Below are 15,998 nucleotides of genomic sequence, written 5' to 3'. Positions count from 1 at the left end.
ACAGTTAGTAATATCATAGAGTACCTAAAACAATAAAAGCAGCTAGCAGATATTATACCTGCACAGGAAAATGTTTAATCCATTTAACTCTGCTTCAGGCTTGAGATTTTTATAATGATTTATAATTCCCATTGGATTAAGACAGGAGTTTTCATAGAATGCTATGGATTTATCACAAAACCAGTTTCTACTGTTTTGTAGGCAAGCTTTTAAATTCAAGAAACTTCAAGATTGGCATTCAGTAATTTAAATACATTTGTATGTAAATCCTACATTTAATGACAGCCCATTAAGTTACTTTACACAAGAGTCAGAATTCTAAAATCTTGGCAAATAAGGATTTTATGTTTTTGTGAACTTCCAGCAAGCTTACTTGTTGGACTACTATTCTTCTTTTACAGGCAATTAATAGGTCTGTCATAAAGTTTTTAAAAGTCTGTCTTGATGTAAGTTTTTTTTTTTCCAATACTGTTGTGAACTTTGAAATTTTTTTTTTTTTAATTTGACTAGGGGATTTGCCATGTTTCTGAATGTTATACTAAATTCAAAGACAAATTTGTTTTGCAGTTACAAAAATATCTACCGTGAACTGGAACAGAATATCAAAACAGCAGATGCTGTGGAAGACTTGCGGTGGTTTAGAGCTAATCAAGGTCCAGGGATGTCAATGAATTGGCCTCAGTTTGAGGTAAGGTCAGAGTACTTAAAATCCAGTTTTGTTTTGTCTATTTTTTCCTCTTTGCTTTTTGTCATATTCCTTTCTGGTGTAACTCTTAAATTCAGGCTTCTAGCAGTGAATTTTTTTTGTTTTTACAAGTCATAGTAGTTTTCTTTTCTTGATTTCCATTGGGTCTCCTCATCCTCCAACTTTTGGAGGTGATTATATCAGGCACCTATTTAAAGAGAAAAAGGGGTAAAACAGGAAACTCTATAGTGATTTTTCTTTTTTAAGCTAAAGTCATTACTGAACTCATTAGTAAGCCATGGTTTAGTTGATACACCTCTGACACTTGTATATGTTATCCTATATGTTTTTACTTTTCCCCTTTGGTGTCAGACTTCAATTTGAATCTCCTTGCTGTTAGCACGTAATTATAGTGCAGGCAGCAAAGACTTTGAAAAAGTTTGAACTAAATACTTCAGTCAGTTCTGAAAATTGGTATTTATAAGTCTTAACTACTTTTTGAGTAAAAAAAGTTCCACCTTTAACCAGTTGGTAATTTTACTGCTGAATGCCATCTTCAAAAGAAAGGAGGTTTTTGAAGTAGTGTTCTGCCAACATAGCTTACAAGAAACAAGTACCAGAATGTATCAGTGCAGATCATACTATCAAAGTATCAAATGTCTGGAACTGAGATGAGTTTGTCTGACCAGAATCAGGGATTTAGTTGATATAATTTCTAGGCATTAAATTAATGGAGTGGAAGCATCAACTCTGGAGTGTTCACTGTTCCCTTATTAACCATAATGGAAAATATCACTTGTTTTTAAAATATTGAGTAACTTTTGATTAGACGGTTTGAGGAAGAAAGCTCGTAACAGTACTGCAGAATTTCTTTGCCTGAAACACTGAACTACAGTTACTTCTGCGTGGGGAAATTATCATCCTTTTCCATAAGCATTATAATTAACAGATTAAATACTGTTACTATTTTTCTAATCAAGTTTTTTCTCATTTACATGCTACAAGGATGACGTAAGTAAAAAAAAAAGTCACGATCAAATGAATATGAAATTGCATTATAAACTGCAAATATGCTTAGGTCAGTGGTCTTTATACTATGGTAACTCAGAAATCCAATAAGTATCTGTACAAAGTTAAAATGATGAACTATCTCTGAAAAGTTGGCCAGAAATCACTGAAGACTGACTGACCTACATATATAAAGCAGTAGTAATAGCAACTCGCAAAATCTTCTTTTCCTGTTAAAAATACTTATCTCAAATGCTATCTTTTGTATAGCAAACTATCTTCTGACTTCTTTTTACCTTTAAGTCTTCTGAGATGAAAAATGCCTCAGCATAGGATATTTGCTGGCATCCAGTTTGTTCTCTGTTGGTTCCTGGTTTATATCAGTACGCAGCTTAGTTTGACTTGATAGGGAGAAGTTGTGTTTAGGTCTCATCATTCCTGTCTGTCTGCCTTCTAAAAACATCTGAATTGTTGTGTTGATTTGAGCCTTAACTTTTATGGATGGCTTTTAAGGACAATAAATTTCACTAAATCTAGACTGAAGTACCTTAGGGGCTCAAATCTTAGGGGCAGGAGAAGTGTTATACAATTAGTTTAAAAATGAGCTGCTTCGTAGGTCATACTTGGATGACTTCTTGAGAAGTAAGCCCTGTCTTAAATTAGATTATAATACCTTTTTAAATTAAATGTAAGGTTTACCTTTTAAAGCCAGATGTCTTGGCATTATTTGAAACAGTAAGCCCTCTCAATACAACTTATAAAGACCTGCACTGGCCAGCTCCTTTGATTTCTCCAGTTATATGCCAGATATCTGGTATTTTAAGTCTTTTCAAGGTATTCAGAATACTAAGCAGGGAAGTACAGGTAACCTTGGGATTTTGCAAGTAGCACAGGTATCTGTTTGCATAGCTAGGGTAGGAACTAGATGAGAACTATAACTGAAACATTTAGAGTAACTTATCTTTTTTAATAATTATTTGTACTGTTGTATGTATAAATGTATGTTCCATTACTCAGCCTGCAAATTAAATGTGATAATTGCTTGTTCAATTAAATTTCTCAATCACATTTTGCATTCATTGATAGGAGTGGTCTGCAGATCTGAATCGCACTCTCAGTAGAAGAGAGAAGAAGAAGGCTTCTGATGGAGTGACTCTGACCGGTATTAATCAGACGGGAGATCAAGTTTCGCAGCCTAACAAACATAGCAGGTATTTTGTTTTTCATGCCTAAAAAGACTATTTGGAAAGGATTGTTAACTTCAAGAACACTAAGCTCTAGAGGATCAAAAAGTTGCTGTCCAACCAAATGTTAATTATCTGTGAGCGTTTTTAGTGATTGTGCAGCTCACAAAATATTTTGAGAATTATTCTCCATTTTACAGTTCTCTTTCCATTTGGGAATTAAAAGAAACCAAACTTCATGAGAAACTGCACTTTCTGTAGCTAATCTGGTAGTTAGTCTGTTGCTACCTTCCTATTTCTAGAAATGACAATTATACTTTGAAATCGTAGCTTGCAAAGCGTTTAGTCACTTCAGAATTCTGGATGTGATTAATACAAAACTGTTAACATCCGCTGCTTTAGAAAGGAATGAAACTGGCTAGAAAAATCGCACTGCCTTTTATTGCAGGCAGTAAGAAAAAGAAATTATGGTACACGAAGGATATTCTAATTCTGGACAAATGTATCGTATGTGAGACTTTCCGAACTTTCTTGGGTCTTATGCTACACTTGATAGACGTTTGGTTTTTCATTTGGTGGTTTTTGGGTTTGTTTGGGTTTTTTTGGCTGGAGAAGGGGTCTGCTAAGAAACTACTTAGTGGGACACCAATGACTGTTTTACTTTTAAACAGATAGGGTCACCATAATGCTCTTTCTTTTCCAAATTAGCAGTCTTAGTGTCCAGAGTAACACAGTGCAGTCAGTACAATCAAGTTACAATCCCTTTGAAGATGAAGAAGATACTGGGAGTACTGTCAGTGAAAAGGAGGACAATAAGATCAAAAAGTTGGTGAAATGTTGTTTTTTAATTGTTTTCACACTTGCACTTTCTCTATCCAGGGTTTTCTGGTTTTGGTTTCTATAACACTATGCCGGTCAGTGCATGAAGTCCTTTTGAGTGGTTATGTAAGCAACACTGTAACCTACCTTGTCTTTCCTAACAGATGCCATATCTGTTGTCGTGATCTTTGGTTTGAAACAGCTGGGGTTATTGGTAGTTGCTAACAGAACTGCTGTTGCTTTTTTCCTTCCTATAACAGTCCTATAAAAATGTTAAAACCGACGGGTTTTTCTAGTGAAACTACTTCTGGAGCTTTACTGCTCTGTGTGTTCTCACTGAATAAATCTGCTTTTACGATTGCTTTCTTTTTATTTAGGACCTTCTCAAACAGCTGCCTGTTGCTTCAGTATGCACACCTAGGGATGTCATACCACTCTCTTAAATGGCATGTGCATGCTCAACAGTGAACTTTTCTTTAAGTGATCAAGTTGTTGCAGTATAATGAAGCTTCGTTATTGGTGGATTGCAACATACAAAAAGTGTTGAAAGCTATTGTAGAGGTGCATAGACATTTGGGAGGAAGGTTCCACTAAACAATGTAAATGTCTTACCCTAAACCAGATCATTGCTCTCATCTACTGCCTGCACACCTTTTACCTTTCTAGAGTAAATAATCCCATGGATTATATAGATTTCTTGATAGAGAAGTTTTTGGAGTTTGTGGGGAGGTTATCTTTGATATCTTTTTTCTTTTGCCTTTTTCTAACTTTGTAAATATATTGCAAGAATTTATTTTTTTTAATGAGGCATTGTCCGCTAAAGATAGAGAAGATACCAGCAATAAAGTTTCAAAACTGGGCCTTAGAGTGGAGTTTAAGCTTAATTAGAGGAACTGATATCTTAGTGGTATTTCCAGTGTCCTGTTTTAAGAGCAGAAAAGAATAATTTAAAAATTGTTTTCAGTGTTAGCAGCTATGAAAAAAACCAAAGCTACCCTACAGATTGGTCTGATGAAGAGTCCAATAATCCCTTCTCTTCCACTGATGCAAATGGAGACACCAATCCATTTGATGAAGATACCTCTCCTGCAATGGAGGTGAGAGTACGTGCACTCTATGACTATGAGGGCCAAGAGCAAGATGAACTCAGCTTTAAAGCTGGTAAGTTTACAGCATTCACTTTAACATATTTATCAAAAGGAGAAAGGGGGGGAGGTGTTTTTCCTCTTCAGGTTTTATTTTCTGAAGTCCCCTGTTTCTCTGAATGTACAACTCCACTTAGAGGATCCTATCTAACCCTCACCCCTCCTGATAGTGCTTCTTAGTATCCCCTGTTTGGAAGCACTGGCTTCTAATCTGTTTGGAATGTGTTGGGATGCATCTGTTTGGGCTATTCCTTTCTTACCATCTTGTGTTAAACAAAATGAGCTGCAGAATTGATAATCCTATCTCCTCCTTTTCTTAGCTGGTGACAGTAACAGCTGCTGCTTTTAGCTGTACAGAAATGCCAAACCTACAAAGTTTGCTTTTAAAAGGAAAAGACCACAGCAGCTAATCTTAAAACAATATCTAATCAACTGATTTTTATTCTGTTTAAACTGGAAGCATCCCTTTTTTGGCCTACAAGTGCTAACTTTTTAAGGTTGAAAACTTAGTCATGAACACGTAATTTCTTGTTCTCTCTTTCCATCCCCCTTCAGTGTATGTTAAGCACAGTAATTGTCTTTACCTGTTTTTTTTAATCTTACATTATGTTACAGTACACTGACTATACATCTCCCTTCTTAGGATGTGGTAGTTCCCTTGAGGTGTTTTTTCTTTTTGTTTTTTCTTTTTTTTTCTTTTTTTTTTTTCTTTTTTTTTTTTTTACATTTTATCTCGCTGCTATAGGAGTTGAGAGAACACAATAGAGGCTAGTGACAGGAGAAACTCATGCCATAGTATGTTTGCACACATACGAAGCTGGCACAGGGGTATGATGGCAGCACGCCATGGACGCTGTGGCCTTCAGTTTGTCTGGGCTAGTTCTACCAGTCGTTGTGTGCTGAGCAAGTGCCTGGGCATCATACTCAGCCCCCAAAGCAGGAGACTTCCAAGTTTTTAATAATCTGGCCAGCCTGGAGGCAGCACCCTCTAGTGATGAAAGGTGAAAGCTACACCCTGTCCATGCTTTCCGAGCTCTAATTTCAGCCAACCATTCTACTCTTTCCCAGAATTGCACATGAAGTTTACTAACCAGGAATTCCAGAACAAGATTGCACGAGTACTTTAGCAAAAGCAAACAGAACTTCAGTTTGTGAAAATGAGATAGGCAGTCTCATTGATCTTGTCTCTTCCCATTTGCTTGTTGTTTATTCCCTTCTGTAATAGCTTAGTTGTAGAGGAGAAACAGGATTCAAGTGTTGAAAAAAAGTTTGAGAGAACTTTTGGTTCTACTTCCCTTTCGGCTGGGGTTTCTAAGAAGTATGCTACTTCTACACCATCTATTATGGGTCTTAGATGGATGTTACAGCTGAAAGTTAATAATGTAGCTAGTCAGTGAACTGCTAGACTTCCATTCTGCTTATGGAGAAAGGTGCTGCTCAGAACAGTGTATTTCTAGGTCATATCCTAAATGCAGTTTGTGGTTTTTAAACTAGAAAGCCCCAAAACTCAGGTGGTAGTGCTCCTGCCTTTCACTCGCCTTGCTCCTTTCTCAGTAGTGAAACTCTATACATCTCACTTTTCTTCTTTGTAGAAAAGTATTGTAGGCTTCTGGAGAGGAGGAATGGGTTGGTTTCTCCATTAACTTTGCTGAATTGTGCCCTGACAGAAGGACAGTACTAACAAAATATGTGGAGCTTTCTCTGGAATGCACAGCAGCTAAAATTATTCTTCATTCTGTAGACTTTAACTGCTCCTTTTTTGTCAGCAGGGGATGCAAGTATGCTAATCCTCTCGAAATATATATATTGTGCCTGTGAAGCAACAGGGTGGCATTCCAAGGGTTTACAGTAACGGGCCTTTCAGTGGCAAAACTATGCAATGTTTATACACACAGATGTAATAGTTAAATACAAAGTTAGGTATTCTGTGCTTCAGTAGCAGCTGTGTGACTTGCATTAAACTATTTGAACCAAGTAGTTCTCAGTGTGAGGTCTGTAGAAATAAAGTACAGGAAGTATGAACTGAGATGTACGTACACTTAACTTAAAAATAGCTTAATACCTTTGCAGGAAGAGCATTAAAGTACATTATAACACCAAATTACATGACTTTATCAATCATAGGAAAGGGATGACATGCTAGGCTATGAATCCCCTTACAGAAGCTGAATTATCGTATGGCTATAGTCAAACTTAGTTAGTTTTTAGGTAGAAGTATTAGTGTGACTAGGTTTACACTGAACATACAAAAGACTAAGGAAAAAAAATCACCAGGTCATGCAGGAGCCAATTTAAAATGTACTCACTTCTGTGCTCCTACATAGACTATGCCTAGACTCCTAAGCAGCTGTCAACAGAGGATTAATGCATTTTAGGGATCGGTTTAAATGTACTCAGATATTCTCAGATGGGATTTCCTTGGGTATTCAAAGAATTTGGCTACAAAGCTTTTGCGATCACTTCTAGGTACATGCTGTAGAATATATGCTCTGCACAGTGTCCATTAAATGTACTTTAATACATGAAACTCCTTTTTATTAGTGGAATACTTTATACATCTGGTGGGTTTTTTGTTGGCAAACAACTGTGGGAGTCTTCCAAAGAGGAAGAATAACTTTGTTTATTCATATCTTGTGAGAGGTTTTATAATTGTGTAACAGGATGGGACATAACCATCTACCATATGTATCTCTCGCCCTACTGTCTCTCTGCTGTGGCTGAGAATAAATAGCTACAGTAAATGTAGACCATGCAATGTTGTCAAAATGTGTTATTGTATATGCTATCTTTATCACAGTTGTTAGACTGTTTTCATTGTAACTGTTGTGCAGATGACATTAAAAGTGGTAATATTTTCATAGACCTCCAGGATCACTGAGTTTCCAAGTCCTAGCTTTTAATACAAGTACAATTGCATTGGGGCTTACTGTTAATGCAGTGTGGCTTTTTGATAGTCATTGTTTTCACTCTTTATTAACATACACTGCATAGAAGTAGTAGGAACGCTTGAAATTGTATACTCTCTCATTCTGCAGCACTAGAAGCGGTGGGAAAAATTGTAAATTGTCTCCATAAGCCAAGTACAGTCTGCAATGCCAGACATTTGTTCATAATGTTCTTTAATTAGTTATCTGAGGCTTTAACCTTTTTTATCTAACAGAGGAGCCATAGAAGCTAGATATTTTGTGGAGATTTAATATGAAGCTTGTCCATTTCTACCAAAGAATTTATAGTCCCCAGGCTAGTTCACGTTCTCCTAAATGATACCAAGACTCTGTATATTCATAGCCATTTGGGACTGTATTAAGTGGTTAGTATCTTCAGCATGTATTTCCTATTGCTAACTAAGATGAAACACAAATCAGTTTTATCTAGGGAAATAATTTGACACAAATAAGTTGTACAAGGAAATAATTGTTACTCAACGTAGCCTTTTTTGCCTGGCTGAGGTGGACATTCATTTGCTTATATACAGCATCTTGGAGTCTGCAGACTTTCTAATGCCACAGTATTTCCTGAGGATGTAGAAGATTAGATGTGCATGATAATCAAAATGAGGTCACGTTATAGTTCCTAAGTGCCTGAATGGATAATCAGTGTCAGCTTTTGCTGTGCAAGTTAGGAAGCAAATTCTGAGTTACTTTTTCTGGAGCTACAACTGTACATCAGCTTCCAACAACATAAAGCTAGAGCAGTAAAAGGGGAAGTTAAATCCCAATCCTTGTATTTCTTAAAAAGATGAGGAAAGGAGAGAGAGAGAGAGAGATGTAACAAAGTGTAAGGTAGAAAATTCCTTTAAATCTTTCTGCATCACAGCCTAGTAGTGGTATACTGAAAAGCTGCAAGTATCATTTAAGGCATGGCAGTAAAATTCTCTTGATTTTTTTTGTAGCATTTTCCTCCGTATGTTCCACAAACTCTTAGAGGAGTATATACTGACAGTAAGCCTAACGAAACATTTATTTCACTTGCACTGACATTTTGCTGAGGGTCATAAATGTAGGATTATTCCGCTTGTTTAGCGGTAGTTGTACTATCTGCAACTATCTTCGACTGTTCACACCCTTTAGATATATGGGTGTCTTTGATCTTATAGTGAAATAACACTGCATATAGCTTCAAAAGTTTGCATTCTTTATTGTGCTTTAAAAAATGCTATGACCTTTTTGAAACACCATCAATGTAATGTTTTAGTTTCAAAGTAGCTTGCTGCTTCTCATTTTCTTGAAATTGGGGGCCTTTCATCCCATATGCAGATCTGTGAGTGGTATTCTTAGTATCAAAAGCATGAAGAGCAAAGAAGGGAGGGTTTCTACTGGGGCCTGGGGTGGGCAGGGGAAGAAAAGGGGACATGTGTCATATCTTCCTGGTGTTACTTCAAAGGTTACAGTTCGTTAACAATGTTCATTCTTTGTTCAGGGGATGAGTTAACTAAAATGGAGAATGAAGATGAGCAGGGTTGGTGCAAAGGACGTCTGGACAACGGACAAGTTGGTTTATACCCAGCAAACTATGTAGAACCAATCCAGTGACAAAGGACAAAGTTAATAAAGAAGTGTTACAAAAGCTCTGTAGGCCTGTACAGTATATATTTAAAGTGAGAGGAAGCTGAATGATGTATAGAGTGTATATATTTTAATGAAAAGGTGAGAGCTTGATACTGAAATCATGGTGATTTAAAGACAAAAGTTTGAACTAATAATTTGACATTGTTTTCACAACTTGTGCACAATGTAAAGGAAAGGGGTTAGGTTGAAAAAATAGTATGATAGGAAAAATACTTTTTAAGCTTTTTCTTCCCACATGGTCTGTTATTGTGAATCCTAAACATTTTTGCATTTTCTATGCTTGTGCCTCACCCTACCCTAGGTATGTGGCTTATGCTCACTTTTGTTTAATCAGTTATTTTAAGTGACCTTCAGTAACTTGCAACTTGAATTTTAAAGATTATAGTTAATTTTCTATTTGTTCTTAGCGATGTCTGAAAGATGCAGTATTTTTTTATTTAAATGCTACGTAGTTAAGCACCTTTTTGTATGCTTGGATTTATCTTTACTTAAATTATGTCATAGATTTAGTCACCAGTTGACTGAATGAAAACTCTTTCCATGTTGTAGTAATCTTTCTATGTTGTCAGCATGGCTTGAAGTTGTAAAACAAATACTGTATTTAATAAATATCTGTTACAGGAGGTTATTTGTAGCAGAGATATCTGCAGGTGTCATGGGTTGGGATTCTATTATGAATGTTGTTTATGCGGTTTGACACTTAAACTAAGATTTTCCATCTAGATCTTAAATGGCACTCAAAGATGAATTATGCATAAGTCCCAGAATACTAGCTATTTCCAGCACGTTTGCAGGGAAACAAAATAATCTCCTTTAAACTGCTAATGACTTTTGGGTGGTTTGAAATGTTAAATCTGTGAAGGCTAACTTTTTTGAACAGAGAAGACTGTAAAATAGACTAAATGCTTTTTATTAAGAGCATATCTATGTTGTGTATATGTACATATAATTTGATATTCCAAAATATAAAGAGCATGGCTATTACTTATCAAGCCTTTCAATGTCAATAAGATTTAGACTATTTTAAGAGTTTAAATTATAGGTATATTTAAATCTGCTTTCCTGCCATATTCATTACTGTACCATAGACAAAGTATTCTGTGATTAGATTTTTCAGAAGTACAGTAAATACAGTAACATACTCAAAATCAGTATTTGTGGATAAATTTGTGGGTCAAAATATAAACTAGCTTTAGTCCTTACATGGATTATTGTAGCAGAACACTGTAAAATCTACATTTGTTTGCAGTTACAACTCGGCCATCTGTAATCATGTCAAAGAGTATGCATTTGTGACACTTAAAACTGGGTTGTAAAATTACAGCAGATTTGTGTTTAAAAAAACTTAAGTATCAGGTAAGTAGATATGCTTATGTTAGGAAGCTACACTGTAATGAAGCTAACAAACCTGTTTTGAGGTAACTATAGAACACTGTTGGTAGTCTTGGACTTTATCATTTGCTTTTTGAGCTTATAGATATATTTAGTCATCGTTTTCAATGAATCAAAATGTGCAAGCTTAGAAAGTGGATGTATGTATATGTCTGTCACGGAAAACTTACCAACATAATTGTTCATCCACAAGATGGTTACTAAAATTGTCAGGAATTACTGGTTTGGGTCTCTGTATTGTAAAATATTTTAGAAAACAATAAAATCTGTTAATCTCTTAAATACACAGAATGCACCTTTTACTATTTCAATGTATGTGAAAATAGTCTTATGAAGCAAATAATCTGTGCATTTCATTGCAATTCAAGGTGACAAAATCTGCACTGTCTAAAAGAGCCATAAAGAGGATTAGGACATTAGTGGCATTGTGCTGTTAACAAAAAAGGGGAGCTGCAGTGCATAGCAGCTCTTGGCAAGACATTCCAGCAAAACCTTTATGGAAGAGGAGACCATGTCTTTTATGGGTATGCAGAATCTACTGTGATGCTGCTTTCTGTGGTGGAGTCAAGTCTGATATAACTTGGGTGAGCAGCTAGGCTTTTTTTTTTTTTTTATTAAATAATATCTGAATCTTTTCTGCCTCTTTTGAGTTTTCTGGTTGACTGGTAGTGATTAGTGTAGTAGTGTTTGTGATGGCTAGCTGAAAGTTTATCTTGTCTCCCCCATCCATACTGCATCTTTTAATCTAAATAAAGTACTAGTTCTTTATGCTGGCTGTCCAATTCAGTGAAGGCACCATGGAATCCAAGTGGGAGGGACCAAGGGAGGTCTCTAGTCCAGTGTCCTATTTAAAGTGCAGTCAACTCTGCATTCAGACCAGGTTGCTCAGGCCTTTGAGCTAGTCTGAAAAACTTCCAAACCTCTCTGTTCCAATTCTTACAATGTTTAATTATATTTTTTTCCCCATTTTATTTGTGATTAGAACCTGCCCTATTGCAATTTATGACTGTTGAGTGTCATTCTGCTGGGCTTGGATGGAGCCTGGCTCTGTCATTTTGGTAGCCTCCTCATAGGTGCTGGAAGGCTGCTCTTGGGACCCCCAGACTAATCTCTTCTCCAGGCTGAACAAGCCCCATTCCCTCAGCCTCTCCTCACAGTGCTCCAGCCCCCTCACATCCCTCCACTGTACTTGCTCAAGTTTATCAGGATCTTATACTAAGTGTGGGTGGGGAGGGTGTCCAAAACCAGACAAAAGTCTTCCATAATACTGAGTAGCAGAAGCTAATGGCAAACTTACTTATAAAACATTTTAAAAATAATAAAGTATTTTTATTTGACTGCTAACAAGTATAAACAATAGGCCATTTTAAGTGCTTGAAGCTCTTATTAGACTTAATTTCAATGAGAGCTTTGGTTAACAGACTTGGATTTGGTCAAATGAAAACTGCTAGTTTCATCCTCATTTTGAATGGACAGCTGTTTACCTTGCACAGATGAATTCAGTTGAGAATTTTGCTTTAAGAACATGGATCTTATCTCATTATCTAGTATATAAAGTTTGCATATACTCATCATAACCAAATTTAGAATGAGAATGCAAGGGACTTCTGGTGGCTGCCTAGCCCAGCCAGGGAACCTCAAAGCAGGTCCAGTTAGAGCAGGTTGTTCAGGGCTTGTCCAGCTGAGTCTTGAACATCTCCAAGGATGAAGAGTCCACCACCTTTCTGAGCAGCCTGTTTTAGTGGTTCATCACTTTCACCATGAGGAATTTTTTTCCTTACGTATATAAGAATTTCTCATGTTTCCTCTTGCACTTCGCTTGTGCACCTTTAAGAGTCTGGCACCAGCTTCTCTATGCTTTTCCATTAGGTAGCTTTAGCCTGCTAGCTACACTTGTACTAATACAGCCTGGTGTGCCGTGGGCTGCCTTTACTGCAAGGACATGCTGCTGATTCATGTTGTTCACTTGGATACCTAGGTCTTTTTCTGGAGAGCTTCTTTTTATCCTGTCAGCATCCAATCTGTCCTGCTGAGATGGAGTAACTCCGTGCAGGTACAGGACGCTGCATTTGCCTTTGGTGTTCATGAGGTTCCTGTCAGCCTGGTTCTCGAGAGTTGAGCTCCCTCTAAGCAGTGGCCCTCTATAATCTCTCTAATCTGGTACCATCTGCAGGCTTGTCGAGAGTGTGTTCTGTCCCATCATCCAGGTTATAAAGGCATTAAATAATATTGGCCCTAGTGTCCATCCCTCAGGATTTCAGTTGGGTTTTGTATGCCCAGTCACAACCCTTTGAGCCTGACAGTCCAGACAATTTTCTACCCAGTCTATTTAGTCACCTGTTTGGCTGTAAGGGTACTATGGGAGCCTGTGTCAAAAGCCTTGCTACAGTCAGTAAAAGTAAGTAATGAAGCCTGTTGAGCAACAATAGAGAAATTTTCCTTGTAAGTTTATCCTGTGTTTAAGCAGCTATACTTCACTTTCACAGGATTAAAGTTACAAGGTATAAAAGGAGAGTATGCTGCTCAGAATGTAATTTCTCCCCATCCTGTCCCATTTCCCTTAACATTCTGAAGGGAAATAGTATGTTTCAAAACTTACTTGTGTATATTTGCTTGTACTGATTGAGCTCCCCAAACATTCCTGTGACCTTAGGCATGTTTCAGTCTTACAGCATGAAAATACTTGCCACTTGCACAGCATTTCTTAAATGCTTTGAAAACACGTAGTGCCTGGTTTCACAAAAGCTGTTGACTTTTTAATCAGGATAGAATCATAGAATCATTTAGGTTGGAAAAGACCTTTAAGATCATTGAGTACAACTGTTAAACTAACACTGCCAAGTCCAGCACTAAACCATGTCCCCAAGTACCATGTCCACATGTCTTTTAAATACCTCCAGGGATGGTGACTCAACCACTTCCCTGAGCAGCTTGTTCCTATGCTTGACAACCTTTTCAGTGAAGAAATTTTTCCTAATATCTTATCTAAACCTCCCCTGGTGCAACTTGAGGCCGTTTCCTCTTGTCCTATTGCTTGTTACTTGGGAGAATAGACTGACACCCACCTCGCTGCAACTGCCTTTCAGGTAGTTGCAGAGAGCGATAAGGTCTCCCCTCAGCCTCCTTTTCTCCAGCCTAAACAACCCCAGTTCCCTCAGCCTCTCCTCATAAGACTTGTGCTCTAGACCCTTCACCAGCTTCACTGCCCTTCTCTGAACACGCTCCAGCACCTCAAGGTCTGTCTTGTAGTGAGGGGCCCAAAACTGAACATAGCATTTGAGGTGCAGCCTCACCAGTGCCGAGTACAGGGGGACCATCACTGCCCTGCTCCTGCTGGCCACACTATTTCTGATACAGGCCAGGATGCCGTTGGCCTTCTTGGCTACCTGGGCACACTGCTGGCCTGTATTCAGCCGGCTGTTGACCAGCACCCCCAGGTCCTTTTCTGCCGGGCAGCTTTCCAGCCGCTCTTCCCCAAGCCTGTAGCGCTGCGTGGGGTTGTTGTGTCCCAAGTGCAGGACCCGGCACTGAGCCTTGTTGAACCTCATACAATTGGGCTCAGCCCGTCGATCCAGCCTGTCCAGATCCCTCTGTAGAGCCTTCCTGCCCTCAAGTAGATCAACATTCCCTCCCAGCTTGGTGTCATCTGCAAACTTACTGAGGGTGCACTCGATCCCCTCATCCAGATCACTGATAAAGATATTAAAGACAATTGGCCCCAATACTGAGCCCTGGGGAACACCACTTGTGACCGGCTGCCAACTGCATCCATTCACCACAGTGATATTTGCAGTGATCACTGAACAAATTAGGTGCTTTGTCTTTTTTTTAGTATAATTTTGGTATTTATTTCCAGTAATTGATAACACCGATGAATTCATCTAGTTAAGATGGAACATCCAGAGAATCTTTTCAGGAAAATAACAGGCTATTTTATTAGAGAAGGTGCAGAGGTAAGCAGTTCCTGATACACAATACAAAGTAATATTAAAATTTCTCTTAAGTTGTTGCTTCTGAGACTGAAAGCTTGACACCAAAATTTTGAACACACTTTCCCCAAACTGCCTCTTAACTTAACTTACCTGTAAGCTATAATATGAACATATATACGATATTTGCTATACACATACAAGAAGCCAAAAGTAAAGCTATACCCTCAGTGTAATAAATCCATTCCTATTACCTCCTGTTGAGATGTCTGTGAAGTTTGTCTGATGTACTAATACTGTTCTCACGATGGCTAAACTGATTTTTTTTTTCTGTTCTAACATCTTTCTTCCAATTATGTCTTTATTCATAACACTTGCAAAGCAAAAATTAAGGCAGACTTCACAATTGGAGATAAATAGAAATACTGAGGCTTCTAGTGGGAAATCCAAACAGACAATAAACGGGATGGTTTTGTACTAATCTGATATGATTTGCATGATTTTTAAAATAACAGTTGTTCGCTGTATATTATTGTAAAACAAAGAAGAAAAGGGATAGAATGGAGAATGCTATACTGAGGGTTGGATATCCAGCAGCAATACTTCCTGTTCTCCTGGAGTTGCATCTGTTTTAAAAAATAATTTAAGATTACATAATCTTTCTCTAACATTTCTGGTTTGGCAGAAAGTTGTTCATTCACCTCAAAACAACAGGGAGCTTGCTAATTGTGGCTGAAAGCATACCTAGTGGTCAATTTGAAGAGCTGCAGATTCTGTTCCTGAAATGAGAGAATACAATATAATCCCAGTTTTACTGGAATACTTCCTCATTTTGTTTGAACTAAAATATAAACAGCAATTTCAGAACCTGAGAAGGGTCATTTGGTAATTACTGCAGTAGACAATACCTTCAGTGTGTTTGACACCTAGCAGTTTACCTGCTAATGCTCAGTATGTATCATTATCAGCCTGCTTTACTTGCTTTCTCCCGTTAGAAATTCAGATTCCTGTGAGATACTATATTAATCCTTTAGCACAAAATTTCAAAAATACTTCAGGTGCTTCTTGAACCTTTCATTCGGGGGACAGTACCCATGTACATCTGAAAGTTTTACTGTGTGCCTGTCCACATTTCTAAAGGTGCAACCTCTTCTCTAAGAATGACTATAGTAGGTCAGATGAGGTCTGGGTCAGTGCTGTGTAGTCGGTGCCTTGGGAAGAGTGTAGGAACAGGATGACACACAATGATACTTCAGCCATGTTATTTT

General features: G+C 37.7%; 1 protein-coding gene across 6 annotated transcripts in view; it reads left to right on the top strand.

Moving 5' to 3' along the window:
- The window catches only part of PACSIN2 (protein kinase C and casein kinase substrate in neurons 2), a 63,731-nt gene extending 52,648 nt beyond the window's left edge, over nucleotides 1-11,083 (top strand). For 4 of the 6 annotated variants that reach the window (XM_052789541.1, XM_052789545.1, XM_052789542.1 and 1 more), the window contains exons 7-11: nucleotides 568-688; nucleotides 2,780-2,904; nucleotides 3,586-3,702; nucleotides 4,661-4,857; nucleotides 9,261-11,083. In XM_052789541.1, coding sequence (XP_052645501.1) covers nucleotides 568-688; nucleotides 2,780-2,904; nucleotides 3,586-3,702; nucleotides 4,661-4,857; nucleotides 9,261-9,373 — 673 coding nt within the window. In that variant the 3' untranslated portion in view covers nucleotides 9,374-11,083. The remainder of the gene's footprint in view (nucleotides 1-567; nucleotides 689-2,779; nucleotides 2,905-3,585; nucleotides 3,703-4,660; nucleotides 4,858-9,260) is intronic. The other 2 variants (XM_052789546.1, XM_052789547.1) reach the window with 2 other exon arrangements.
- Nucleotides 11,084-15,998: the final 4,915 nt, after the last annotated feature.

Source organism: Harpia harpyja, chromosome 6 (assembly GCF_026419915.1).
Source record: "Harpia harpyja isolate bHarHar1 chromosome 6, bHarHar1 primary haplotype, whole genome shotgun sequence".
NCBI classification, from domain to species: Eukaryota; Metazoa; Chordata; class Aves; order Accipitriformes; family Accipitridae; genus Harpia; species Harpia harpyja.
Note: the sequence above shows the minus strand (reverse complement) of the source record. Positions and strands in the feature narration are given on the sequence as shown.